At 43.9% G+C, this 27915-nt stretch overlaps 1 protein-coding gene across 5 annotated transcripts in view; it reads left to right on the top strand.

Annotated features, from left to right (window-relative positions):
- Positions 1-27915, top strand: part of LPIN1 (lipin 1) — a 478422-nt gene that overhangs the window by 357642 nt on the left and 92865 nt on the right. For 3 of the 5 annotated variants that reach the window (XM_078647786.1, XM_078647788.1, XM_078647787.1), the window contains 2 exons: positions 19099-19218; positions 22139-22246. In XM_078647786.1, coding sequence (XP_078503912.1) covers positions 19099-19218; positions 22139-22246 — 228 coding nt within the window. The remainder of the gene's footprint in view (positions 1-19098; positions 19219-22138; positions 22247-27915) is intronic. The other 2 variants (XM_078647790.1, XM_078647789.1) reach the window with 1 other exon arrangement.

Raw genomic sequence — 27915 nt, 5'->3', positions numbered from 1 at the left:
ACATCTGCTCGCACAAACACAAGCACCCATAGAATCACATGCTCTAATACAAAAACACCCAAATACATGTCCACACCATCACACGCACAGACATGCACAAGCACACAGAAATGTGAGCATAGTCTTTCATACTCGCACAGGCGCACATACACACACATGCATCCGCACATACCTCCTCATACACGCACGACGCACACACAAAAGAACTCCCATGACACATTTCTCCAGGACTGCCGCAGCATTGATGGCAAACATTGGCAGGTTTGGCGGACTAATGAAAGAAGGCTAGTTGTACACGCATGAAACGGTTGAGGCCAACAAGATGGTGGGGCCAGAGTAAGAGTCACAGCAACCTCGGCATAAAATTGCGGCCCCCAGATCAGCACATCATGTGTAGTCTATTATGTGCACCATCTTCACCACCACGTTCAGGTGGCCCCTGGGAACAGCGTTGATGCCCTCTCCCCACCAGGCCGACTGTCCCGTGTTAGGCCTTTATGTTGCTTCGGTTCTCTCACTGCTCGGCGCAAGGGCTCACTGTTCACCACGGGCTCTGGTCCATGTAAACACCATCCCTTACCATTCACTTATCTAGTGCCTTTTCGTGGTCTCGCTTAGACAAGTTCCTTTCATCTAGAACTACCTCTCCTCTGTCTATCCTGCTGCTTTGGACAAATCCTAGTGCATTCCTCGTTATTGAGCTGAATATATCTTTTGTGCTACCGTACTCAGTAGTATGTGTCAATGAAAGAGTACTCCTAGTTTGCATGAAATCTTGGGTTTGGCTTGCATTGGCCAGGCTACCTATTTCAATCCCCCTGGTGGCCAAGCTAGTTGGTGATATCGTGATTTCTGACCGGGCCAAGTTCTCACCATTTACCCCCTCTAGCAAGCTCGCTACCTTCCTTCTTAGAGTAATTACTTTATCTTATAAAGACTCAATTTGATCTTTTAGTATCCGGATTTCACCAACAGGGATTGTCCATGACTCATCGGGGTACCTACCAACCACCGCCAGCCCAGTTTCCACAATTTCAAATGCATCAAATCTATTATGGCACTCAATATGTACAGACAGTATTATACTAGACACTCTTTTTAAGACATTACAGGGTGGGATAATAGATACACTGGGCTCCGCTTCAGAGGGTCCAATGGCTGGAGCCTTACTGCATCTTTTGTTGTGCTTTTTGAACATTAAATGTATCAGTTTGGCCAATTGTTTTGCTGGGGGTGGTTCGGGAGAGGTGCCTATCATAGAGCCTCAGCCATTCGGAGGGCTTGTGGGACTAATGGCACTTGCCAAACGGAGAGGTGGAGCATGGAGGAGCAGCACAGGGTATGTTGTGGCATTTGGATAGGATAGTTACAGTCTTATCCATTGTCTCATGACAGACCACACTAGAGGGCCTCTTATTGTGCGATACCGGGCCCTAGGCTTTTCTTTTACCCATCTCTGGGCGTGTATCTAATCGCTTTCAATGACACCAGTGGCACCAGAGACGTTAATTCAAAATCCAAGTGGAGCACCCCCCTCCACAGAGTTGCTGAAGAGGTACTGTTAACTCACAGTTATAGGTCGGAGATGGCCCAAGATGATTTTTAAAAACACATGGTCGCTATTACAGTCGATATAAAGTCAATATAAAGGACATTCCCCCAAAAAGTTGGAAGCAGTCACTTACAAATTTGGCGGCAGCATCTAAAAGGGCCAAGAGGGATGGCCCTGCCCGCCTCTTCCTGTCGCTTTGCCTGGGAACGCCCTTGTGTGTCCTGCTCTACAGGGCCCAGTCGCTGCCTTTATGCGCCTCCGGACTCAGGGGTGATGCGGCAACAGCCGCGAGGGCTGCTGGGGCTTGTGGTCCTGGTACTGGCCGCTTGACTGCCCCTTCCTCCGGAGTTCAAAGAACGGGCTCCCGCGCTGCGGGGCTCAGCTGCTGCCTTTATGCGCCTCCGGGTGCAGGGAGGACACAGCAACGGCTGCGAGGGCTGCTGGGGCTTGTGATCCTGGCCGCTTGACTGCCCCTCCTCCAGACTTCAAAGAACGGGCTGAGTGGTTATAGTTCTAGAGCTGTGTGCAAACGTCACCAATGCACAGTCTTACACATTATTTAAAGTTCTTATCCTATTCAATCATTTGTGAAGCTTTGGCAACTCGTACGCACAGTAGAAACCCACAGATGAATAATTACTTAAGTGCATTATTAGGAGATGGTGTATATGCGCTGCATATGAGTTCCACCTCATCCTAAGTCCACGATGATCGTCTCCCCCTCCTGCTTGTGTGTTTGGTTGGTGTCTAAAAGGGCAGAGTGGAATGTCCTTTGAGGCAATGGTATTTGTAGAGCCTGCATTCAGATCGCTCAGTGTTTCTTTCTCTCTCTCTCTCTCTCTCTCTCTCTCTCTCTGTCTCTGTCTCTGTCTCTCTGTCTTCTCTTGCTCTCTCTCTTCTCTCTTTCTTCTCTCTCTCGCTCTCTCTCTCTCTCTCTATTTGCCATAGGAGCTGTCTGTCTATTTCGTTTGATAACAGTCCCGGACTGGCCATAGCGGGCACCGGGCAATCCCCCGGTGCGCGGCAAGGGTGGGGGCTGGTTTTGAGCCCCTGGGGGCCGATATTGTTACAGGGCCGTTTTTGCAGCATAGCTGCAAAATCGGCCCTGCAACAAAATCGGCCGAAAAACCGGCCCTAGCGAAGCGCTCGGCGGCACCTCCAACCCCCCCCGAGTGGGGAGGAGGGGCCGGCCGAGCACTTTGCCAGGGCCGGTTTTAGTTCCCAGTTCGGCCCTGGTTGATAAGATGATACTATATTAGTCACCACAGTGCTTTAGTAGTCATAGCTTTTTTTCTTGACCAATCAATCAAGTTACACATCAGATTAAAATCAAATCTAATAAGGGAGCGTCCAAAACATTCACAAAGAAAACACACTGCACTTGTACTAGTCCCCAAATGAGTGAATTGGCTCTTAATGGATTGACAGAGAAAACTGAAAGAAGCTTGGAAGATGCGCGAGTTCTTCAACACTCTTCTCCCAACGTTAAAAAAAACTGTGCCGGTCTTTTGTAAAAAATATGCTTCATTCATGCTGCATATTTGTAGTCATTTCTCAGTTCCAAAAAACACATCAGTTCAGGGTATTTAAACTATGAAGTAGTCTGTCCAAGGAGCACAGCTGAAAGTGGCCTTTCACTGCTTTTCAGAGCCCACTCAAAGCACATCTGTTTCAGGCAAGGGTGATTAGCGTTCAGTGTGTTTGTATACCAGAGGATTCACAACCAGAACCGTAGATCTACTGCACTAGGTAAACAACAGTGCCTCTATTCAGGGAATACCTATTTACTATGTCTGGTATGCTTTTCTTTCCTTTTAATAAATCATGTGGCTTGGTTTCACCAACATCATAGTGCTAGCTGCTTTGACATCACATGCATGTGTTTCCAGGGACATCACAGGAAGTGACATCACATGACCTGTAACTCTACTGAAAGGTGAATGCTGTAGCATGCTAAGTATTAATAATTGAGAATGTTAATTGAATTTGAAATGCCTTTAAAAAACAAGAAACAAGAGGCGTGTGGCAAAACAGAAACAGTTTGTTTAATTAAACATAGCGGCCCGGAGAACAGTTACAGGGTCTGACAATTGTCTCAATTTATATTCAGCTGGCATTCTTCTTAAATCCAGTTCCCATAAGGTTGTAAAGTCCTCTGGTGAGCCATTTATTGTGAGGAATGTTTGATGCCTTCTGGTCATAAATTAGTGGTCAAATGGTTACTACAGATGGGCCTCGACCTTGTGGGTACACGTGACCAGTGGGTAACATGTCCAAATGTCCAGTATGGGGGACCACATGATCACTGCATGTGCTGTGTTAAGATAGTAATTAAAGAAAAAGGGGTAACCCTGTGTCCCTCAGAACCTGGGTATTTATAGTTAAACAAAAAGTGGTTCAGTTGGGTAAGACCAATTGTTTTGAAAAATGCAATCAACAACAACGCCACAGCCGTACTGCTTATAACCGCGAGCTGCCAGCTACGGACTTTTGCAGCTGACTGGAGGGACTAAGCACCTCCTTATCCGCAGATTGATCTCGCTAAGCCAGATACGACTGGCCATTGCGCCGCTTTGATTCAGACTGAGACTCGCTGGTCTGAAACTCAAACTGTCATCCCCTTGTCTTGAGAAATACCCGCCGCGACCACCTACTGGGGCGCATGAGGGTCGAAATGTCGATGCATATCATAGGTCCAGAACCACCAGGATCCTGATAGGAACACTAGGAATCCTTGGTTGAAAATCGGCATCTGGCCAATGAAACACTTGTATATATTTGTACATAGGAATTCTTGTTACACTGTATATTCTTTCACTCACTGAGCACTATTCACCAAAAAGTCACGCTATTGCACTTTTCCTGACGGTCATATCATGCATTGAATGTTATCCTTGAATAATTCTAATTCAGATATTAAATGAATGAATTCTGTTGTACATTATACAATATAATCTCTTGATCGCACAACTTTGTATTTTGAGCATTCATTTCTCAAAGTTTGATGTGTACCATAGAGCGCTTGTTGATTGCATTAATAAGCATTTTTCAAAACAATTGGTCTTTTGAGAAAGTGGTCCAAGCAGCCCAGGTGAAAGCATATAAGATTGTGCTACGGGCCCCTAGACAGGCACGGAACAACAGGCTCAGACTAGAAATAGGCCTGAAACGTCCTGAGCTGGCACTACTGGGGGACTTGCTAAAATATTACATTAGAGTTCTGAAAGCACCCGAAAACACCTTAAAGCACTCGCTAAAAACCATCTTTTGCGAAGCAGGCTCCCCATGGCACTCCAAGGTGGAACTAGCCATTGAAGTTCTGAAGATTGAGGGAAGGAGCCTGCATCTTCACGAAATTCCATATTCGGCTTGGGCCCAAGCTGTTAAGCGCCAAGTCCAGTCCATTTCCTTTGAGTTTGACCTTTCCTCGCTCCGGCATAATCCACTAACGCTGGCCCTGGACAAGTCCTACATCCCCGGTAAACCCCAACCATACCTGCAAGATTCATTAACAATCGAAGCAAGACAGAAAATTCTGTATATGCGCCTTTTGGCCCTCAGGATTGCGGACTTCAATCCAATTTGGGCACGGACGGGGCACTGCCTGCCGACTTTGAAACTATCGCAGAGAATCCTGGCTACACCTGCTTTGTTGCTGCACAAAGTTGGCCAGTGACTGACAGCGATTGTTGCGTCCGGCATTACGGATTCTGGGCCATAGAACATGCACTGGTGTTTCTCAGAATCCACGACCTGCTCATTAGCCAGGGTAGGCAAGTTCATCCACCAAGTTAAAATGGCACTCGACTCCCAACTAAAGGCTACTATTCCGATGGGCCCCGATAGTGGGCTTAGCGCTTTCCCCGTCGCCCCAAAGTTGGCAGCCCACAGGTAACTCAGGGAGACGCCGAAAAGAAACTGGTACCATCGGTCTGAGGTATTTAACCCGGGTCGACTAAGGGTCTGATGAAGTCCGCAGTGCGACTGATGATGTTGAACTTTTATACGTCTCTCAGACTCTAGTAAGCGTGCTCTCATGGTGAATTCAAAACCCTTATTCTTTTAATAATGTATAATAGTAGTGAACACAGTTAGTCTTGGGACAATATTGCTGCACCAATGGTTTTACCTGGTTTTCGCCGAGAAGGCGGGGGGGGGGGGTATTTTACTGTATTTTATTGAAGTTCATTGTATTGTATACTGTAATGATTTTAACCCGTTGGCTGCTTCTGCTTTTTTGCGGCAGTGCGGCCGTTTTAAAAAACGGGTGCGGTCGCGTCGGCCATTGGCCGACGGCAGCACCAGCGAGGTAGTGCTGCCGTCGGCCAATGGCCGACGGCAGCAGCCAACGGGTTAAGTAATCGCACAGTTTACTAATAAAGAAAGATTGTGGTCTTACCCAACAGAACCACTTTTTGTTTAACTGTGTTAAAATGGGCTATGTGTTCCTAACTCATGTGGCATCTGACTTTATGGTGTTTTAGGAGCGTGCATACCACCTCTGGCCATGTGTGCTTTATTGGGGCCGTATAATACTTGGCCATTGTAATGTCGCTGCGCCTTTTCTTGGGATTGATCTAGGGTTTCTTGCGCGTGCTGTTGTTTGCTACCTATGTGCCATCCCACCTGTGACCAATGAATCAAAAGCCCCGGCCAGGGTCTCATACTTTGCTTGACTATGTATTCGCAAATCATGGTTGATGTGGGGTTCACAACAGGCGATTTTATCAATAGGGACGTGATGTCGTTTTGATCAATGAATGTATCGTTTCCCATATTTACACTATAGTTTTCCATATTAACAAGAACATGCACAAACAGCCAGCTCCGATAACTGTAAAAATCTAAGACACAGAAGTGCCTTTAAAATATAAATAGCCCGGAGATCTTGTAAATAGCGACCTATCAGCTGCTGTTTTTTATCAATGTTCCTCTTTAATGTTTGTCAACGAGTCTGTGCTGTGGTCTGCCTTCACTTGCCTGGTCCAGGTCTGATTGGATGTTCTGTCTTCAAGGGATTGTAATGTGTCCTGGCTGCTCGGATGTATCATAGGCAAAGGGTGGATTGACATGGGGTGGGAAGGTCCAGCGTGGAATATGCTGAAAGCCTGTCTACTACCTTTAAGGCTTGGTGCTGAATTTCGGCCTTAGCTGACACACGCTCTAGCTTGGTAGATGACAAAGCAGTTATTCTAGGTGGGCTAAATATTTTATGAAATCTAATTTAAAGAAGTATGCAGGGAAAGGGGAATGGTGCTTTACTTAGAAGAGGTGCTCCAGGACAGAAGAATTGTGCCTTGTTTGAAGAGGTATGCCAGGAGAAGGAATGGTGCTTTACTTTGAAGAGGTATGCCAGGACAGGGAAATGGTGCTTTACTTTGAAGAGGTGGGCTGCAAAAAGGTAATAGCACCGGCCTTAGAAGAAGAACATCAAGAAGGGGGAATGGTGTCGTTCTTTGAAGTGGTATATTGGAAACGGAAATAGTGCTGTACTTTGATGAGGTATTCCAGAAGAGGGGAATGGTGTTGTAATATGAAGAGGTAATCCAGAAGAAGGAAATAGTGTACTTTGAAGAGGTATTCCAGAAGAGGGGAAGGGTGCTGTACTTTGAAGAGGTATTCCAGAAGAGGGGAAGGGTGCTGTACTTTGAAAATGTATTCCAGAAGAGGGGAATGGTGTCGTAATATGAAGAGGTAATCCAGAGAAGGAAATAGTGTACTTTGAACAGGTATTCCAGAAGAGGGGACGGGTGCTGTACTCTGAAAGGTATTCCAGAAGAGGGGAATGGTGTTGTAATTTGAAGAGGTAATCCAGAAGAAGGAAATGGTGTACTTTGAAGAGGTATTCCAGAAGAGGGGAATGGTGTACTTTGAAGAGGTATTCCAGAAGAAGGAAAGGGTGTACTTTGAAGAGGTATTCCAGAAGAGAGGAACGGTGTACTTTAAAGAGGTATTCCAGAAGAGGGGAATGGTGCCATGCATTGAAAAGGTATTCCAGAAGAAGGAAATTGTGCCATCATTTGAAAAGGTATTCCAGAAGAGGGGAATTGTGTACTTTGAAGAAGTATTCCAGAAGAAGGAAATGGTGTACTTTGAAGAGGTATTCCAGAAGAGGGGAAGGGTGCTGTACTTTGAAGAGGTATTCCAGAAGAGGGGAATGGTGTACTTTGAAGAGGTATTCCAGAAGAGGGAAAGGGTGCTGTACTTTGAAAAGGTATTCCAGAAGAGGGGAATGGTGCGGTACTTTGAAAAGGTATTCCAGAAGAGGGGAATAGTGCCATAATTTGAAAAGGTATTCCAGAAGTGCGGAATGGTGTACTTTGAAGAGGTATTCCAGAAGAAAATAATGGTGTACGTTGAAGAGGTTTTCTAGAAGAGTAGAATGGTGTACTTTGAAGAGGTATTCCAGAAGAGGGGACGGGTGCTGTACTCTGAAAGGTATTCCAGAAGAGGGGAATGGTGTTGTAATTTGAAGAGGTAATCCAGAAGAAGGAAATGGTGTACTTTGAAAAAGTATTCCAGAAGAGGGGAATGGCGTACTTTGAAGAGGTATTCCAGAAGAGGGGAAGGGTGCTGTACATTGAAAAGGTATTCTAGAAGAGGGGAATGGTGCCATGCATTGAAAAGGTATTCCAGAAGAAGGGAATTGTGCCATAATTTGAAAAGGTATTCCAGAAGAGGGGAATTGTGTACTTTTAAGAAGTATTCCAGAAGAAGGAAATGGTGTACTTTGAAGAGGTATTCCAGAAGAGGGAAATGGTGGACTTTGAAGAGGTATTCCAGAAGAGGGGACGGGTGCTGTACTCTGAAAGGTATTCCAGAAGAGGGGAATGGTGTTGTAATTTGAAGAGGTAATCCAGAAGAAGGAAATGGTGTACTTTGAAAAAGTATTCCAGAAGAGGGGAATGGCGTACTTTGAAGAGGTATTCCAGAAGAGGGGAAGGGTGCTGTACATTGAAAAGGTATTCTAGAAGAGGGGAATGGTGCCATGCATTGAAAAGGTATTCCAGAAGAAGGGAATTGTGCCATAATTTGAAAAGGTATTCCAGAAGAGGGGAATTGTGTACTTTTAAGAAGTATTCCAGAAGAAGGAAATGGTGTACTTTGAAGAGGTATTCCAGAAGAGGGAAATGGTGGACTTTGAAGAGGTATTCCAGAAGAGGGGAATGGTGTCGTACTTTGAAGGGGTATCCCAGAAGAGGGAAATGGTGTACTTTGAAGAGGTATTCCAGAAGAGGGGAAGGGTGCTGTACTTTGAAGAGGTATTCCAGAAGAGGGGAATGGTGTACTTTGAAGAGGTATTCCAGAAGAGGGAAAGGGTGCTGTACTTTGAAAAGGTATTCCAGAAGAGGGTAATGGTGCTGTACTTTGAAAAGGTATTCCAGAAGAGGGGAATAGTGCCATAATTTGAAAAGGTATTCCAGAAGTGCGGAATGGTGTACTTTGAAGAGGTATTCCAGAAGAAAATAATGGTGTACGTTGAAGAGGTTTTCTAGAAGAGCAGAATGGTGTACTTTGAAGAGGTATTCCAGAAGTGGGGAATGGTGCCGTACTTTGAAGAAGTATTCCAGAAGAGGCTAGTGGTGTACTTTGAAGAGGTATTCCAGAAGAGGGGAATGGTGCCGTAGTTTGAAGAGGTATTCCAGAAGAGGGGAATGGTGGCGTACTTTGAAGAAGTATTCTAGAAGAGGGGAATGGTGCCGTACTTTGAAGAAGTATTCAAGAAGAGGGGAGTGTTGTACTTTGAAAAGGTATTCCAGACAAGGGGAAGGGTGCCGTACTTTGAAAAGGTATTCCAGAAAAGGGGAATTGTGCCGAACTTTGAAAAGGTGTTCCAAAAGAGGGGAGTTATCCCATACTTTGAAGACGTATTCCAGAAGAGGGGAATGGTGCCGTACTTTGAAGAATTATTCCAGAATAGGGGAATGGTGTGGTACTTTGAGGAATAGGAGAAGTTACCAGGGAAGCAGAATGTGCTGAGATTCTGAAGAGGTACAGCAGAAGGGGGTGGGGATGGTGACATTTTGTTTCCCCTCTTGCTCATATAGCTGTACGCCTGAACTCGATCCCCATCATGCTGAAACGTGAAATGGGTTTAATAATAGATCTGCCTGAAGCCTACGTGTATTTATAGAAAGGCTTTTGTCACATGATAATGTGCCCGTTTTGCTCTTTATGTGCAGGGAACTGTTCAGCCGGCCTTTTCCCATATTTGAATATTCGTGAAAGCCCTTGCTTGATGTTAGTTATTATTCCACTCTAAACATAAAGTATGCACACAGCAACATATTGGTTTGCACAATCCAGCCTACACTGGGTGGGTGGGACCTCCTATTGCTTTTATCAACACAGACCGGTCTTGGAGGGAGCCCTTGGGGCATCTGGATATAGCCCTGATACTTTATTTATTTATTTATTTTTTAACATTTAATAGAGCGCGAACAAATGCCCGCAGGCGTCTCGGCGCTGTACTATTGTGCACTCTCCCATAGTTGGCTTCTGGCTCTTAGAGGTTAAACAACCATGTTTTCAGCTGCTTTCTGAATGACAGGAGATTTGGGCTGGATCTAATGGATTGAGGAAGCATGTTCCATAATTTCGGGGCAGCAACCAGGAAACGTCTGTCTCCCCAGTTGACTAGTTTAGTCCGTGGTACTACCAGATCGTTCAGCTTGGCTGAACGGAGTGGCCGAGGAGGATAATATGGCGTAAGGTGATCTCTCAGGAATTGAGGGGCTTGTTGGTGCAGTGATTTGTAAACGATACACAAGGTCTTGAATTTAATTCTATTCCTGATAGGGAGCCAGTGAAAGTTTCTCAAGGTATCAGTTATAGGTTTAAATTTAGGGACACCCGAGAGAAGTCTGGCCGCTGCGTTCTGTACTGTCTGCATTTTCTTGATGACCCTAATTTGGGCATTGGCAAACAAGCCATTGCAATAGTCTAATGCAGACAGGACAAGGGCGCTAACTAATGTCTTACCTACGGTTTTGGGGAGAAATGGAAGGATCTTTTTTACCAGGCGTAGTTTGTAAAACGCCGTAGAGGCCGTCTGGTTGGCATGAGCCACAAAGTTCAAGTTGTCGTCGAAGATGACGCCTAAGTTTCTCACCTTCGGAGTAGGTATAGGCAAGGCTCCAAAGGATGAAGGCCACCATACAGAGGACCAACTAGGGCTAAGGTGACCAAAAGTTACCACCTCGGTTTTTTCAGAGTTCAGTTTTAGGCAGTTTGCTGACATCCACCGTCCGATGGCCAGCATACCTGCTTTAAAACTCTCCGCTACTGTTTCCCCATCATTTCTGATGGTCAGAATCAACTGGGTGTCATCCGCATATGAGGTAAGGTTCATCCCATGCGCTTTGATGGTTTTAGCAAGGTCCGACACATAGATGTTAAATAGTGTCGGACTAAGGGATGAACCTTGAGGTACCCCACATGGCAAGAACAACTCTGCTGACTCGAATTGTCCCAGGACGACTGCCTGGGATCTATCCGCCAGAAAAGATGCCAGTAGATTCTTAGCTAGGCCTAGCACGCCCATCCTTTCAACACGGTCAACCAAAATCTTGTGGTCGACCGTGTCGAAGGCGGCCGATAGGTCTAGAAGCACCAGCAGTGCTGAGCCTCCTTGATCTCTGATTAATCGGATGTCATCCGCCGCTTTGATAAGCGCCGTTTCTGTTCCATGAAACTTGCGGAATCCAAATTGGGTTTCATCGAGCAGATGGTGTTGCTCGATAAATTCCGCAAGTTGAATGTTCATGGCTTTTTCTGCTACTTTGGCTAGAAACGGGAGGTTGGCTATAGGCCTGTAGTTTTTTAACTCCGTTTTATCTAGGCCGGATTTTTTCAAGAGTGGCTTCAGTAAGGTTTTTTTTAATGGGGTGGGGAAGATTCCTGTGCGGAACATTGAATTGCAAATTTGGGTTATAACTGGGACCAAGGTGTCCATTAATGGGCGGAGAGTTTTCAAGGGGCAAGGATCCAATGCTGAGCCAGACTTAATGGATTTGATGATATCCTGGGTTTGATTTTCTGAAATTTCCACAAACTGCGAAAAGATATTGTCAGTATGTGGCGTTATTATATCATCAATGCTTTGATTATCAGAGGAGGTAAATGCTGAGAAAATATCATTCACTTTAGTGAAAAAGAAGGATGCTAATGAGTCACAGAAACTTTGTGAAAATGGGGGATTCAAGTCAGGAGCACCTCCTGCAAGTTGTTTGGTTATGTCATAGAGCTTTTTATTAGAGTTTTTTGCACTCTCAATTTGCTCCCTGTAGTACTTTTTTTTGGCCTCCATGATCAAGAGTTTGTACTGAGTTAGAAGCTCCTTATACTTATATTTGCTTTCATCATCATAGTTTATCCTCCAGTGCCTTTCTTTATTTCTACAAAGTTGTTTATGTTTTCTGAGTTCCTCTGTATACCAGGGTGCTGAAGGAGAACTTCTATTCCTGGAAATTCGTTTAACTGGAACTAATTTATTAGTAGCATGGGCCAGCCAAGCTTGGTATTGCTTTGTAGCTATTTCTGGATCAGTAGACACGGTAGGCTTAGAGTTGTCTAGTGATACCTTGAGGTTAGGAATGTTGATATCTTTCCATACCTTAAAAGGTTCCTGTCTGGGAGGGGGTGTTTTAAGACAGGGTGCTTCGCTAATTTTTATAGTACCTAGTATTAAGTAATGATCAGTCCAAGTCATTGGGAGGACGTCAGTGATTAGCAGATTTTCTAGATTGGTAAATATACCATCTAAAGTATGCCCTGCATTATGGGTAGGTCCCATCACCAACTGTGATAGGCCGCAGACCTCCATTTCTGACTGTAGGGTCATGGTGTCTTTATCTCCATTACAGTCTAGATGGAAATTGAAGTCTCCTAACAGTGTTATCGACTTCTCGGTTGCAAGGGATTCTAAAATGGTGGCAATTTCTGTAAGAAATCCCAACCGAATCTCAGGTCGTCTGTATGATAAAATGCCTCTAAAATTATAGGAAGGAGACAGGTAAATATCAAACTGGAACGCCTCACATGTCGTGGTAGGTACTGTCGTAATGCGAATTTTGAAGGTATCCCGGGCTATTATAGCTATCCCACCTCCTCTTTTGCCTGTTCTGTCCTGTCTATAGGCTTTAAATCCATTTGGAACGGCTATCACAAGATCTGGATCCAATGTTTTATCCATCCAGGTCTCTGTCAGGAACATTATATCAATGTTCCTGTCTAGAAGTAGATCAGCAATTTCTTGCCTATGTTTAGCCAAAGAGCGAACATTAATAAGAGCAAATATAGGTTATTGTGTTGTCTGATTTTGAATGTCGCTTTCCGCCGGTTTGTTTAGGAGGGGGATGCTGCTGATACTGCTGATACTGCTGATAAAATGTGAGGCTGAGAGTCTGGCCCAGAGCAGAGAACACGTAGGACCTCCTATCAGCAAGTTGGCCCTTTATTTGTGGGGAGCCGTCCTGTTGGCTTAAAATCAGGACGCAATTACCACAACTAGATCTTTTTTACAGCACTTTTATATGACATTATTGGGAAATAATGTTCACAGACAGTCGCAAATTTCCTTGTTTGCACTGTGCTCAGCTCTGTTTGTAAAGCTGTATTTTTGTTTTGGTTCTTGGTGGCCATCTTTAATACCGGTGACTAGACTTGTGCACTATGCATTTATGCATTTTTTGTCAGAGAGGATATCCAAGTTGTAGTATTAAACATAGGCAATGATCACCACCAGGCCAGACTGGCCAGGGGATTCTTATCTGTTAATAAAGTCAAGGCCAACATGTCAAGTTACCCTAGGCTGCCCCTAAAGAGTTATGCACAGTGTATGATGCCAGTCCACCCTGACCCACTAGTGTATGTTTTTTGTGTAAACCATTTTGGCTTCAACAGGATACTGCAAACTGTACCCTGAGAGCTACTTAGGCACGCAGTGCTTGGGATAAGGCACCAGGTTAACAAAAAATGTGTGCACATATGTGTTAGTTGGATGTTCAAAACTAGAGTTTTTCTCCAGAAATCTCAAATCTGGATTGACAGTAGCAGAATTTGCAGATTGTTCTGGTTGCAAATACCATACGTGAGTAGCGACAATTTGCAAATTAGGTTTTGGTTTTATGCAGTTGTATGATAGGACCGGGATAAAGCGTAGGTCGGGAGAGTGTTGATGAAAGGGAGAGAAATAACCCTGCAAAATGCTTTTAACTTCCACAAAGTAGGAAGTTTCTATGTATTACCAAATGCTTGCAGAACTCAGTTCTGGACTGGGGAACCAAAGCAGCCCTGGAAAAAATACTCATCCAGCCACATCCTTTCCTCTCCTAGCCCTTGGTCTCCCTTGCACCCCTCTATTCTTTCTCTTTCTCTCGCATCTGGAGAAAATGACCGGCACCAGCAACAGCCCTGGACCGCCAAAACTGGCCAACAGCTACTCCGGCTCTAGCAGAATCATTGCCACTTGGGAAACATTTGTACTTTATCTCCTAAAAATAGAAATTGGGTTTCCATGTTGGAAATTATATGGACCACCATGTTTCCTCTCTCTACATGGAATGCAGTGGCGGCTCCTCCGCAAATGGCGGAGGAGCGTCATCGCACTGCCTGGCGCAGAGCCAGCAAAGGAAAAATAAAACAATGCTCTAGCATCGTTTTATTTTTTGTTTGCCAGCTTGTGCAGGGATGGGCGGGTCATGGGCGGGTGGAGGAGGAGTGCTTGTGCACTCCCTAAGTGCGCATGTGTGTTTGGCTGGCTGTCTGAAGCCGACCAAAACACACATGCGCACTTAGGTTTCTCCAGCCCTGAGGCATTCCAAAAGAGTGGAATAGTGCTGTACTTTGAAGAAGTATTTCAGAAGAGGGGAGTGGTGTCAGTGGGGTATCTTTTCAGCCTGCTCAGACCAATCCCTGCGCTGCTCTGTAGCACAGGGATTGGCTGGAAGTCTATAACAGGGGCTGCTGGGACCCAGGAAGAGGCCAGCAGGAGTGACACGACGGGGAAGGCGGCTGGCGGCATCAGGTATGTTTTTTCAAATGATTATTTATCCGTATCCCCCTGCGCTCCCGCCACGAGCCCTACCCCCCTTTGTTAGTGGCGGCTGCCATTGTTCTCAACCTGGATATTTTTTATCAGATGGAAAGAAATTACACTGCATTTCCACCTCATAGGCACGCATCAGCTATCGGATTTAACTGCTGAAAATCTTCCTCTTTAGGATTTATCACACACTTGTAAATGCCCATCTTGTGCATATGGCAATGCTTAAGCAGTGGGATTTTGCGTATTCCCACCAAAATAGGAGCTGAAAGATAAAAGCTTGTATGGTAAAACCAATGACTTGTAAGTTGATCTTTCCTTTATAAATTGGCCCCATGCAGAGGCACAAATGCATTCTATTTAGTCCATTGTTGTAAAATGCTACTGGGCATCAAACTTGTGCCTCTCTTACTACACCATCATGCTGCAGAATGCATAAAACACTAGTGGACCCAGATGACAGGGAGACTTCATGACTGCCATCCCAAAGTGGGGGCAGTTAAACAGAGGCCTGACAATCTCCCTAATGATTTGTGTGAAGACTTTTAGAAAACACAAACTATGCTATTTCCAAAGAAGAAATTAAAGTCAGGCCCTCCCTCCCCAAGGGACCTACCTCCTTGTCTAATATTGATGACAACCTGACCAAAGGCATTTGTTCTATCTAGCCTATGTGCATTTACTGGAGTGGCTCACTGTGGTTCTTCTCGCACAGAATAGGTTAACATACCTGGCATTCAATCAATCATATTCCTTATTCAACACAAATACTGGTGGCACAAAAGATCATACAATATATCACCAATAAATATAACAAAAATTAAAACAGTCAAATCATTCCTAAAAATGTATGTTACAATACAGGGCTTTTCCTAAGATTTATAGCACCCCAGATATAAAGTGCAGTACTAAAATATGCAAACGGATACTCAACTGCAAATATATGACGTTCCACAAAATCCTTGATATTTTGTGTGAGAAACATTGGTTTTAAATAATCATTTTCCCAAACCCTCATAAAAAAAAACACAAAACAAGATAAAGTGCTGCGTGCTTTATGTCGATACACCATCACAGGGACAGGGGGTCATACTTGTAGGACAATTATTCATAACAGGGAAGGCAACCAGGGATAACCAGTTGCCAACCGCAATCTGGTTGGGACCAAAGGGTGTTCTCTTTCATGGCCTGTTAGGCAGCTCTGGGCGAGATTGTCACGGGGCTGAAGACTGCCAAGGGTATTGATCTTTTAACAGTAAGGCATAATGCCAATGAGGGCCAGGCGTGAGCGGGACTTGCCTTAGACAGCGGAAGCTGGCAAATTTAGTAGAGGCAGAAATAGTACACATGGAAAGATTAGTATTTTCAGCTTTATTCACGTAGTAATTCAAGGTGCCAGCCTAGTCGCGAAATGATGCAGCTCAACTCATATTTTTATATGTCTCACATTATAAATATTTTATGTCAAGGTGACGTTTTAAGGAAGCATCTTTAATAAGTATAAGAGTTCAAGGTGCCCTTAAGGGCAGTGGTTGGTTTTTGGGTTGGGGGAGTAAAGAGGAAGGAGCTAACAGAAATAGACCACTAGCCTACATCAATAGTTTACACCATCATCACCGAACAGGAGAAAAAAATCTCATGAAACAATTCAGTAAGCGCATTCACACCTACCGTGCATTTAATTTCTTTTTAAATATATAACCTTTGATCTCAACGAATTTGGGAAACAAAATGTCCATAGCTAAGCTAAGGTTCCAAATGTTGTGGATTTCTGTGCAGGGGAAAATAAGTTAAGGGGCAGGTGAAAAAGATGTGCTCCCCATATTAGCAGCAATAGGACATGTTCTTTGGGCCCGATTCACAGAACTAACTTAAGACAAAATCCTAAACTTACTACCATTTTCGTATTCACAGAAGGCACTTACTCATTTTGGTATTCACAGAAGTTAGGAGTCCTAACTTTATATACCGAAAGTCCTAAAGTTAGGATTTTTCTCAGTTTAGGAGTAGTAAAGTTAAGACTGCTAACTTTAGGACTCCTAAATGCCTTCTGTGAATACCGAAAGTCTTAAAATTAGGAATTTTCTCAGTTTAGTAGTAGTAAAGTTGAGAAAAATCCTAATTTTAAGACGGTATTCACAGCAGCCATTTAGGAGTTCTAAAGTAAGGAGTCCTAACTTTACTACTACTAAACTAAGAAAAACCCTAATTTTAAGACTTTTGGTATTCACAGAAGGCATTTAGGAGTCTAAATGTTAGGGGTCCTAACTTTACTACTACTAAATTGAGAGAAATCCTAATTTTAAGACTTTCGGCATTCACAGAAGGCATTTAGGAGTCCTAAAGTTAGGAGTCCTAACTTTACTACTACTAAATTGAGAAAAATCCTAACTTTAAGACTTTCGGTATTCACAGAAGGCATTTAAGAGTCCTAAAGTTAGGACTCCTAACTTCTGTGAATACCGAAATGAGTAAGTGCCTTCTGTAAATACCAAAATGAGTAAGTGCCTTCTGTAAATACCAAAATAGTAGTAAGTTTAGGATTTTGTCTTAAGTTAGTTCTGTGAATCGGGCCCTTTGTGCCTACAGGCAAAACCGCTTAATCTTGACATAACATTAGAACTTTACTCATAAAGTGTGCTTTCCTTGGTTTGGTGTGTATCGGCTCAGTGGTTTTGAGATATAAGTGTTTAAAGATGCCGTTTAAAAGGTTTGCACTTATATATATCATGGCTGTTTTAATTGCAGAGGATTTGTGGATATTTGCAAACCCAAACATTTTAAAAATAGAGGAATCTGATTCGACGTGGACAGAACTGCTGATCCTATTTGTCGGGTTGAGTGGCTGCAAGTGAAAGCGAAGTAAAGTGTGTCTATATGTATGTATGTATGTATATACTTATACACACACTCAACCCGCACCCCTCCCCATGTATACGTCTACATAGGATGGATGGGACGTCCGACAATTCTTGGAGAATGCCCTGCCACCGCCAAACTTAAAAAAACTTCCTATGTCACTGTGCATTATGTTTGACATCGCACAAGGTCTGGATACCAAGGGGCAGATTTACAAGCCCCTTGCGCCTTTTTTACGCCGCCGTTGCGTCACTTTTGTGGCGCAACGGCGGCGCAAAAGATGCGCTATGGTGCGGGGTATTTACAACGTGACGCATCTGGGAGATGCGTTATGTTGTAAAGCCCTGCGCCATAAGGAGGCGTTCCGGCGCAGGGGGGCGTTCCTGTGCAGGAACGCCTCCTAAAAGTGGCTGAGTGAAATCTACAAGATTTCACTCAGTCACTCTTAGGCCAATGCTGCGTCAAAACCCTGCGCCTGCTTGAAGCAGGCGTAAGGCTTGACGCAGCATTGGACAGATATGGCACCCCAGAGCCTTGCTGGAGCTGCGTCGCAACTCCAGCAATGCGCCGCCTTTACAGCACAGATGCGTCACGCATCTGTGCCGTTTTTGCCCCATGGTGCGCCGCATTGTAAATGCGGCGCACCGTGGGTGGCGTAGCTGCGGCGCACAATAACTGGCGCATCCCTGGGGATGCGCCAGTTATTGTAAATCTGCCCCCTAATGTTTAGAAGGGAGATAGGCTAAATATGAGGCTGGCATGCCCCGGCAGTAACATCATTCAAAGGTGCTTTCTTGCTTCACTAGGTAAAGCAACTAGGCACATGGCTGCAGGAATACTGTGTAGTGTTCCTCTTCATGCACAGCTCTGGGCTCGAGAAGATTGAATTAGGACTGTAGAAGGCACAGAAGAACAAAGACTTACCAGGGAACTTCATCCCCTGGCAAGCAGGACGATCCTGCACCCCCGCACATTCCAGGGACCAGGCCCTCGGAACGAAATATTTCACCAGAACTCTATTTCTTGTGCTCAATGTGTGAAGAGGATGGGGAATAAAATCCGAAGGGCAATTAATAGGTTTTCAGAAGCATCAATACCCACTGCTGAGTTTCTCCTAAAACCGATGGCACCCACCGGCGAGAAATAAGAATGTCACTGGAGTTGGAAAGTGCAAGAGAAGACAAGAAGGCCTGTTTACTGCTTGTTGCCCGGTAAAAGGCAGAGGCTTTCCTGCCTTCTCTAGTATTCAAACTTTGCAACTGTGTTAGAAAGGGTCAGAGATGCTGGACACATCAGGTCCACTGGCAAATCCTGGCCAAGAGAGAGAGAGCACCTTATATGGAAAACACAGTAAGCCTGTGGAGCAGGACTTTGGTTGTGGCCCTAAGCAACACAGCTGTCTGTCTGCCCTTCAGTTGAAGAAAGACTCGGTCCCGTTAAACTGATGAGGGAAGTCAAATAGGGGTACTCCTCATCTGAGGTTTACGGCTTGGCACGATAAATCAACCCAGGACATTTTGGGATCTGATGTTGCTGTTCTTTTTGTTTTGCTTTAACTTTCCCTTGCTTTCTTCTAGATATAGAGTGAATATTGAGAGAAATGTCTCTCCTTGCTTTTTAAAGTATCATTTTTTTCACTTAGGTCGCCTCTGCATGGTATCTATGCAGGTGAAGTACTGGAAAGAAACAATTCTCACGAGGGTCCGTTTGTTCAGCCCGCCTTCCCACATCACTCAGATGGAGAATGGTCTCCTCATCAGAGGTATGTTGAGATCTATGTGAACTTCTAGGGCCTCCCTGAGCAGAGTCCTGCTTCTCTTTATCATTCTTTAGACAGCAGCCCATTTTTCCTACGTGCACCCTGGGCAATGTAAGACATAGAGGACGATGGCCCCATGGGACTTATTTTATGATAACGAGTCGGAATTTAAGGACTGCCATTCGTCAGGCCATTGCTGATGTAATTTAAATTATAGGTGATCTAGACTGGCCATCTGGTTCAGTACTCCAGGAATTCAAAAACAGTTTACAAGACAAAAACAGACCATGAACTCATGTACAGGACGCACTCAAATATATTCATATAATTAGTTTAAACATAATGTAGTAACCTGTGTTGTATATATCTGGTTACCTATTCCCTAGCTGCTCAGCCAGTGTGAATGTGATGCATGGAATGTTGGTGTGATGGTCTTGAATGGAATGTTTGGGTGCCTGGATGATTGAGTGTGTCAGTTCACACTTGCCTGGTTGCTCTTCCTCCATTGTGTAAAGGGACAAATCAGTGTGGTTTGTATAACTTTGCGATCCATATGGTATTGGCACTCATCCCTTTGCATCATCTACACCAATTCTGTAATCAGTAGGTCTTGATGTATCTTTTTGGCTTCAACCTCTTCAGTTTCAATTTCAGGCATCTGTTTGTGTAACAAGGAAGGAGCAATGGTTGGCACTACTTTGCTGGCTCGTCTGCTAGGAAAACTGCTTTTAAAAAGAGTGGATCGATTATTCATAGATTGCAGAAACCTAGCAAAGTAGTGATACTTAGGTCACTCCAAAATTGCCAAATGATGCGAAGTTGTGCAGATTCACACAGATAAGGTGTAAAACTGGACACTCTCAGGCCACAGGGCAAATTCACGTGTATTTTCAACATCATCTGACAGCATGTACAGTGTAATCGAGACAGAACTTAAGCAAAAACTTAATGTCAATTCAGAGTTCTTTGGGCAGAGTTACCAGTAACCTGGGTATCAGTAACTCAGGGTGGTTGGAGGGGTATTAAAGGAAAACCAGGGAACTGGTAATGAGGCTCTTAGCGCTATGTACAAATCTTATGGGATTACAGGATAAGAGTGCCTATGAAAAAGAAGGAAGTGGACTAATGGCCAGAGCTGCTGACTTTGGAGCTGGGGAACCAGGTTTGAGCCTCGGCGTTGGTTCAGCATCCTATGATTCTGGGCAAATCACGTAATCTCCCTGTGCCTAACAGAAATGCACGTGTCCTTGTGGAAAATAACTGGTGCTCTTGTAAAGTGCTCCAATACCTTTGGGTCAAGTTCACACTATATAAAACCGCAAAAAAAAAAAATCCCCGCTCTCTTTTGAACCACTATCTATATGCTTGTGTGTATATGGTATTTCTGTAGAGAAAACCGTGCTAGTCAGCAGCGGATCCAGTAGCTTGAGATCAGTCTGCTGGGGAGATTTCAAGTGACATAAAGCTAGGACCTCTAAGAAGTCACCTGTGGAACTCCATGGACAATGATTGGAAAGTGCCAACTCACTGATGGTCATTCCTTTACTTTTCACTGAGCTGAGAGGACTCTACAGATTCCATAAGGAAAGGCGTTCTTGACAGTCGCACTATGTGAAGTGGAGATCCGATGCTCGAGCGAGCCAAGCTCAACACTCTGTCGTATGCAAGGTTTGTGTACGTATTTTGTTAGAAGGATGACAGAAAGGGCTGTAGAAAGACATATGTGCGATAATTATTCGCTATGGTAAACATAAAATACCACGCTGGTGCTTTGCAAAATGAAGAAATAAATAAATAGGAACTAAACGAACTTCTTTCAATAGATTCAGCAAACTCTGGATGTGTTGATATAGTCGCCAACAAAAGTGATGGATCCCTAATAGATACTCAACAAGATGGGGAAAACTGAAGCTCTGGAAGCACAAAAATGCATCCCTGATTCTAACTTCCCAGTGTGGCCTTCCTTGTTCCTTCCTCTCATTAGAGTGGAATAACTTTGGGTAATATAGTTACCTTAAGTTTTACTTCACTTGTGCAGAGTTACCACCGGTTTGTAACCCCTCACTTTTTCCTTGCTATAATCATTTAATATCGTGTTGCCAAGCGACTAGTAGTAGAGAAAATTAAGCATTGGCCATGAGCCGCGATTGCAGTGGTGGTGATGTTATACATGGGAGCCCACCGGGCGCTGCTGCCACCTTTCAGCGTTAATACTCCTGTATGAGCAAATTCTTATTTGTCCCCCTTTTCCTTTCCTAGTATGTGCGGTATCTTGAAGAGTGTGAAGCATGTGTAATATGATGAACAATTGCCCCATGGCCATAACATCTTAGTGGAAACACACGTGTGTCTCAGACAAGAGCATTGAGAAATAGTGCTGTGATATTAGTTGGAGCGTTTGTGTAAAAAGATTGATAGTACACAAGTCTTGGTTTTATGACAACCTATATACATTTTCGTGGACAATCTTTACTCATATTTTTATTATACTAACCCCTTGCATGCTGATGACGGCCCCAAGCCATCATGCACTACGGCGCTCGTGTGCTGATGACGGCTGGGGGTCGTCATGAACCCGCCCACTTGCGATTTTGCCGCACAGGCGCAGAATCGCGGCCGCATGCAAGGGGTTAAAAAATCAATTTGATAGATTTGCATATGGTGATGTAGAAATATGGACGACTAAACCTTAGAACAATTTGATCATTCACTTTTCGAGGGGTTAAAAGGCATTTACTACATTTTGTACACAACATTTAGCATTAAAGTCAGTGATCTGTTTCTGCTAACTCTATTCAGTTTTGTCCTTATATTTCTAAAGATGAGTGCCAAATGTAGTGTGTCTCATTGAAGTGCTCACTTAGTGATTTAATTAATGGCAAGTAACGTTTGTTTTGCTTTTTAAATGTACCCCTATGTCTAGTAAACCTATGTACTGCAAAGGGCCCTTCTCTCATCTGACTGGCCCAGCTGATGGAGGGCTATCTAACTCTTGCCCGCAGCCTTCATCTTTCTTCCCCGCTACAGACAGGTAGAGGCCTTGTTTTCCCTTCTTGGACTTGTACTATCTCCTCGAAATGTTAACTTTGTGTAACGTTTTAAGCTATATACTAACCTGCTCTGACATCATTCTCAGAAATATCTTTTTAGAGTCATCACTATTACATTTCTGTGGTTTTGTGGTGTTTTATTTCGTTGTGTTTTTTGTGTTTGAAGTGAGGCTAGAAGACTCCTCCGTCCATTGAGTTGTGCCCCTTTTTGCATACGTCCCAGTTAGTAAAAAACGATATTCAGTATTTAAAGTCTGCGTCTCTTTTTCATTTTAACCTTTACATAGAGAAGTAGCATTCAGGAGGACGTTTTACTCACTGTGCTGTTAATATATAAATATAGATATATATTTATATATATGTGTATCTGTGTGTGTATATATATGTATACACACATTTATATGTATTAAATATAATATATATATTTAAAACTTATCAATAAAAATATGTCTGGATGGAAACACAGTAAGTAGAGATTTTTTGCACAGTTATTGTTATTTATCAGATGTTTTCACTATTCGCACTTTAATCGTTTGCTCAGTACGGTATTGTGTACTAAGTAGGGTATGCAGTTCCTATACTGAAAATTAACAGTGTGGTGACCAGGTCAGTCAAGTCCCAAAGAGTCACTGAGGAGCGTGACTCTTTAGTAGTAAGTGCCCTAACACGAGCGAGCTCCACGTTGGGCCGGCGCTGCAATGCCCGATGGTTCCCAGATAGACCTACTGGTGAACTTGGATGTGGAATCTCTTTATACCAACATCGCCCAGAAAGCCACCCTAGAGGTTATGAAGAATACCCTCTGTACAGAGACATGGACATTACCAACTCCAATCAGGTTCATTATGGAATGTGCCACCATAGCCGTAACAGAAAAAGGTTTTCAATGTGGACCGAATAGCTATATCATCAAACCCAGGGTACTTCCATGGGGAGTGAGTACATTTGCTCCTAGTGTGGCATGTCTGTATATGGCCAACTTTGAAGGTCAACACATCCTGAGCACTAGCAACCCCTTCAATACCAACATCATCCAGTGGTGCAGATTTATAGATGATATTCTCATATTTTGGAAAGGGCAGTTTGCGAGGACTTTGACTAGTGGGTCAACACATTAAATCCTTACCTATGCTTCTCACACAACATTTCTGAAGAGGAGCACCCTTTCCTTGATCTCATGATCAGATGGACTGGAGACACACTACAAACCAATACATACAGAAAACATATGGACAGAAATAGTCTGTTGTTTTATGGGAGTCACCATCTGAAGGACCTTAGGGCTAACTTACCCTTTGGGCAATTTTTATGGATGCTCCGCAACAGCAGCTCACTACATGATCATGACACTCAGTCAAAATCCCTGGCGGCCAATCTCAAGGCACAAGAGTATCCCCCACACAGTGTGAGGAGAGCCCAAAATCTTGTGAGAAACTAAAACAGAGTAGCACTATTAGAACCTTGCAGTAGACAACCGGAGGACTTACTGACATGCGTGAACTCCTATACTCCTAAATCTAACAAAATAAGAAACATCATCAAAAAGAGTTGGTCCATTTCACAAGCGGGTGACCTATCTTTCAAACTCTCCCGATTTGCATTCATGCGCACCTCAAAGACATTTTAATCCATACAAGAACACGAGGTCTCAAACAACCAGAACAGTGATCTTTATGGGACCTACCCCGTTAGCGGTCATTTCCCTTGTGGAACATGTTCTGTATGCAAAGTCACCACGATCACCAAAGAGATCCAGATAGATACATATTTTATCTGGACACAAATGACACATACAAACTGCAATTCAAAACACTGTGTCTACATGGTTACCTGCCCTTGTGGATTGAGATATGTGGGCTTGACCACCCGGCCAGTCACATTGAGGATAAAGGAACACTGTAGCAATATACGCTGCAGTAAGTACCACAATGAGCACACATTATCTCAACATGGGCCACACACCAGATGACATAAGTTGGACGATACTTGAGGCACACCTTAACATGAACATAAAGACACTATTCAGGAGGGTATAGAAATGGATTTTCCACTTGGTAACACATTTACAGGGGATTAAACGGTGAGATCCCATGGAGTAAGATCACACACTAATTGTTCTACATGAGATCAAATGCCTGGTTTTGGCGTACCGACTCCAACTACACAACTCTAATGTGGGAGACGCCACTAGTCTCTTGGATGACATACTGTTACCGACATCAGGAAGGCAAAAAGATTGACAACCACCTGATATGAATGTTCTTGTGGAAGTACACTTTTTGTATACGCTAGCACATTCCTTCACACTGACTGATCAGTCTGTGCAGAGTTCCATAGAAATTTACCTTTTTGTTTTACTGTTTTTCTAAAAAAGTTTTTTTTCCCACTTGAGATGACTCTCGGCTGAGGTCCTTGAAAGGAAACCTTTGATAAAAATGAATTGCCAACCAAGAATGCCTCCCCATCCGTGGCGGTATCACAGCTCAATAATGACGCCCACAATGAGTCCCCTGCCAGCTCCCTTACTCCCGAGGCTGAGACGAATTTCAAATACAAAATTACTCTACAATGGCACTCGTAAGGAGTCCCCTACTGGGGAAAGGAGTGTTCTAGTTGTGCAGGCTGTACTAGTAAGATGGCACCCGCAACAGAGCTTTGTCAGATGGCAGTGAGAAGTTCAGCAGGACGGATCCGCTTCACCTATCACAATATGATGGACGCGGTACTTAATGACGGTCACCCGTACAATTCCCTCACTTCCGAGGGAGCTGAGCCCGGGTAGGTTGTACCGCACACCTTTGTTGTGGATCCTGCAAGTCTACTGGTGCCCCCAAGGCATTACATATGGGTGCGCATCACATGAGATGGAGGGTAAACGGCTCGGCCATCCTTAATTCTTGGGGATCTTTCTTTCAGCATGCGTAATTAGCGTGTAGCTTAGCGCCAACTTGAGGAAGCCCCAACGCACCACAGCATGGTGCTTTGTCAACCTCTTTGGGGGGCCAGTGATTGGAGTCTGTATATGGTGTATGTCAAGTTTTGTCTTTTTTAAAGGAATACATGTGCATTATCGTGTGTAATGAACACAACCTAATGGCATGGTTTGCAGTGTCACGCATGCCACACTTAAGATTTGCCACAATTTATGTTTCTCATTTTTTGATTACAGGTCGTTTTTTTACATCAATTTTAAGGTATTGATATGGATGTAGGCAATTGCCTGGTGATTGGAAATCGGGTAATTTAATAATTACCGATTCCAACCACTCGTGTAGATTAGGATTTATTGGTCCTGAAAAAATGCCACCAGATCCCTTGTGGAATGACCAGGGCAAGAAACATGTCGACCCACCAGCTATCATAGATCATAATTTCAGGTGCTAGCACACACCTTGTTTTAATATAGGTTTGGTGACTTACTCATTAATATCTTTTTTGAGGACCTTCTGACCAATTTTTACCTGCACTTCTCTAATAGTCCCAGCTGACTGAATCACTTCACACCAATCTACACCTCGCAACCCCACACCCATGCTTCATACAGTTCAAAATGACATATTTGAGAGATATCTGGTAAAGAGCCGCCTTGTGGGGGCCAGTCAGGCATTGCAACGCCTCCGGACGTGGAGCTCGCCTAGTGATGAAAGATGACACCCTTCTGGGTGTGTGAGTGCACTCGCTCCTAAAGAGTCTCGCTCCCCAGTGCATCTTTGGGACTTGACTGACCTGGGTACCACACTCTATTAATTTTCAGTTCTCCGCTCCGCCTCTGTTTCCTCTGTATTCCGCTCCCCAAATCTTTCCTGGCGTACCAGCCCGATCAACACTACTTCTGTTTTGTTAGATTGGACTCACTTTTAGGATCTTTTTTTTCTTGCCTGAAATTATATTGGCTGTTGAAGTCAGAATGTAACTTTGAATATGCAACTTGAAAGTGTAATTGGTGTACAGCCTGTAACCATATGCAAATATATGATTTCTCTTTGTTTTCGTAATCTTGGACCGGTGGGGGGGGTTAGACTAGATAAAAAAAAAAAAAATTAAAAAAAATAAAAAGGAACTGCATTCCCTACTCCGTACATTAAAGTAATTTTAGGAGCTTGATACTAGACCTTCAAGTGCCCCTGGTCCCTGCCTCTTGTAAGAATATCAGTACGGTATTGGCCATTTGTTATTTTTGGGCTCTTCTAAGACTGACGCCAAATCCTGATACATTAAAGTTCTGCAAAAGGATACTCCTAAACCTTCACTGTAGGGATTCAATGTACCAGCCTTACCATTTCACCTCTTGTATTTTAAAATGCAAAATTAGCAATATGCCTATCTCTTCAAATGTAGATACACTTCACCCTTCACATTGCGGAGTGATTATAGTGTTGGCTCCTCGTGGACACTTACTATTGCTTTGTGACAATAAAGCACCATTGTTTTTTTTATTTATTTTTTGTTATATTGATTTTTTTGTGCATGAGAGGAATGCAAGTGGAAACATTACATTGCAGTGAAAGATGTCATAAGCCAGTGCTTTAAATGGGAAAAATAAGTGCAGGTACTCATTAAACTGAGCTAGGGGCGTGGCTACTGGGTGGGGTTGGAGGCGGAGAGAGACATGATACAAAAAAACTTCTATTGTGTATTCATTTTGCCCTTTCAATTCCTGGATAGTGGTCTCAAACTTTCTATATGTGCAGATTAATAGCTAAAACCCTTAATGTGCCAAGCCATCAACACTACTTTTAGCACTTTCAGGCTAATAATCAATGTGCTCTAGGGCGACAGAGACTCTGGCACTTACATTGGTTGTGGGACGGAGCAAAACATGAGAAATATATCAATCTAAACAAAATGTGTTAACTCATTTCACAAAATGAAGGCCAAACGCCAAATGTTCATATTTCCTTGTTTTGTAATATTTGCAGCTTCTTTAAATAATAATCCTAATGTTCCTACTTGCTTGCATCTGGCATACTCCTTATATATACAAGAGTGCACACACACAAACAAGCATTCCTCGCATTTCTTTTCAAATACATCTGTTCCTCTCAAACACACACTATCTGTCTTCACATCTCAAACCTAGGGATCCCTCCCACACTCACCTCTCTAATTCTGTCCCCTATTGTATCCTATCACTCTCTACCATCACTCCTTCTATTTCTTTTTTTTCGTGTTCAAAATATTTTACTCCTTCTATTTCTAATCTGCCCTCTCTACTCCTCTCTACATCTTTCCATAACGGTCTGGATCTCTTACATATCTCTGTCTGCGCTTGCCCCTTCGCCACTCTACCTTTTCCTACTTTAAACTCTCTGCTCTTTCCCCGCCTCACTCTTCACCTTCACTCACCCCCATGTTCCCTCCTCTTTCCTCGGCAGAAAGCCCCAGGGCCGGAGAGCTTGCAGTGGCAGACAGTTAACACTGCAGGGTCCCGAGCGTGTGAGTCCAGCAGGGTAGAGGTCAGGGAGAAGAACAATACTGGACTCCCATGGGGAAGTCATTTGACCTCCCACCTCACCTGGGCGCCAGGTGGCCTAACTCCACATCTCCAACCATTATGGACTCAAAGTCCCAGCAGGTGGGCTGGGTGAGGTGGATTTGCAGGGGAAACTGAGAGAGGAGAAAGACAATCAGACCCCACTGGGAGGGCAAT

The sequence above is a fragment of the Lissotriton helveticus genome, chromosome 6 (assembly GCF_964261635.1).
Source record: "Lissotriton helveticus chromosome 6, aLisHel1.1, whole genome shotgun sequence".
Lineage (NCBI taxonomy): Eukaryota > Metazoa > Chordata > Amphibia > Caudata > Salamandridae > Lissotriton > Lissotriton helveticus.
Note: the sequence above shows the minus strand (reverse complement) of the source record. Positions and strands in the feature narration are given on the sequence as shown.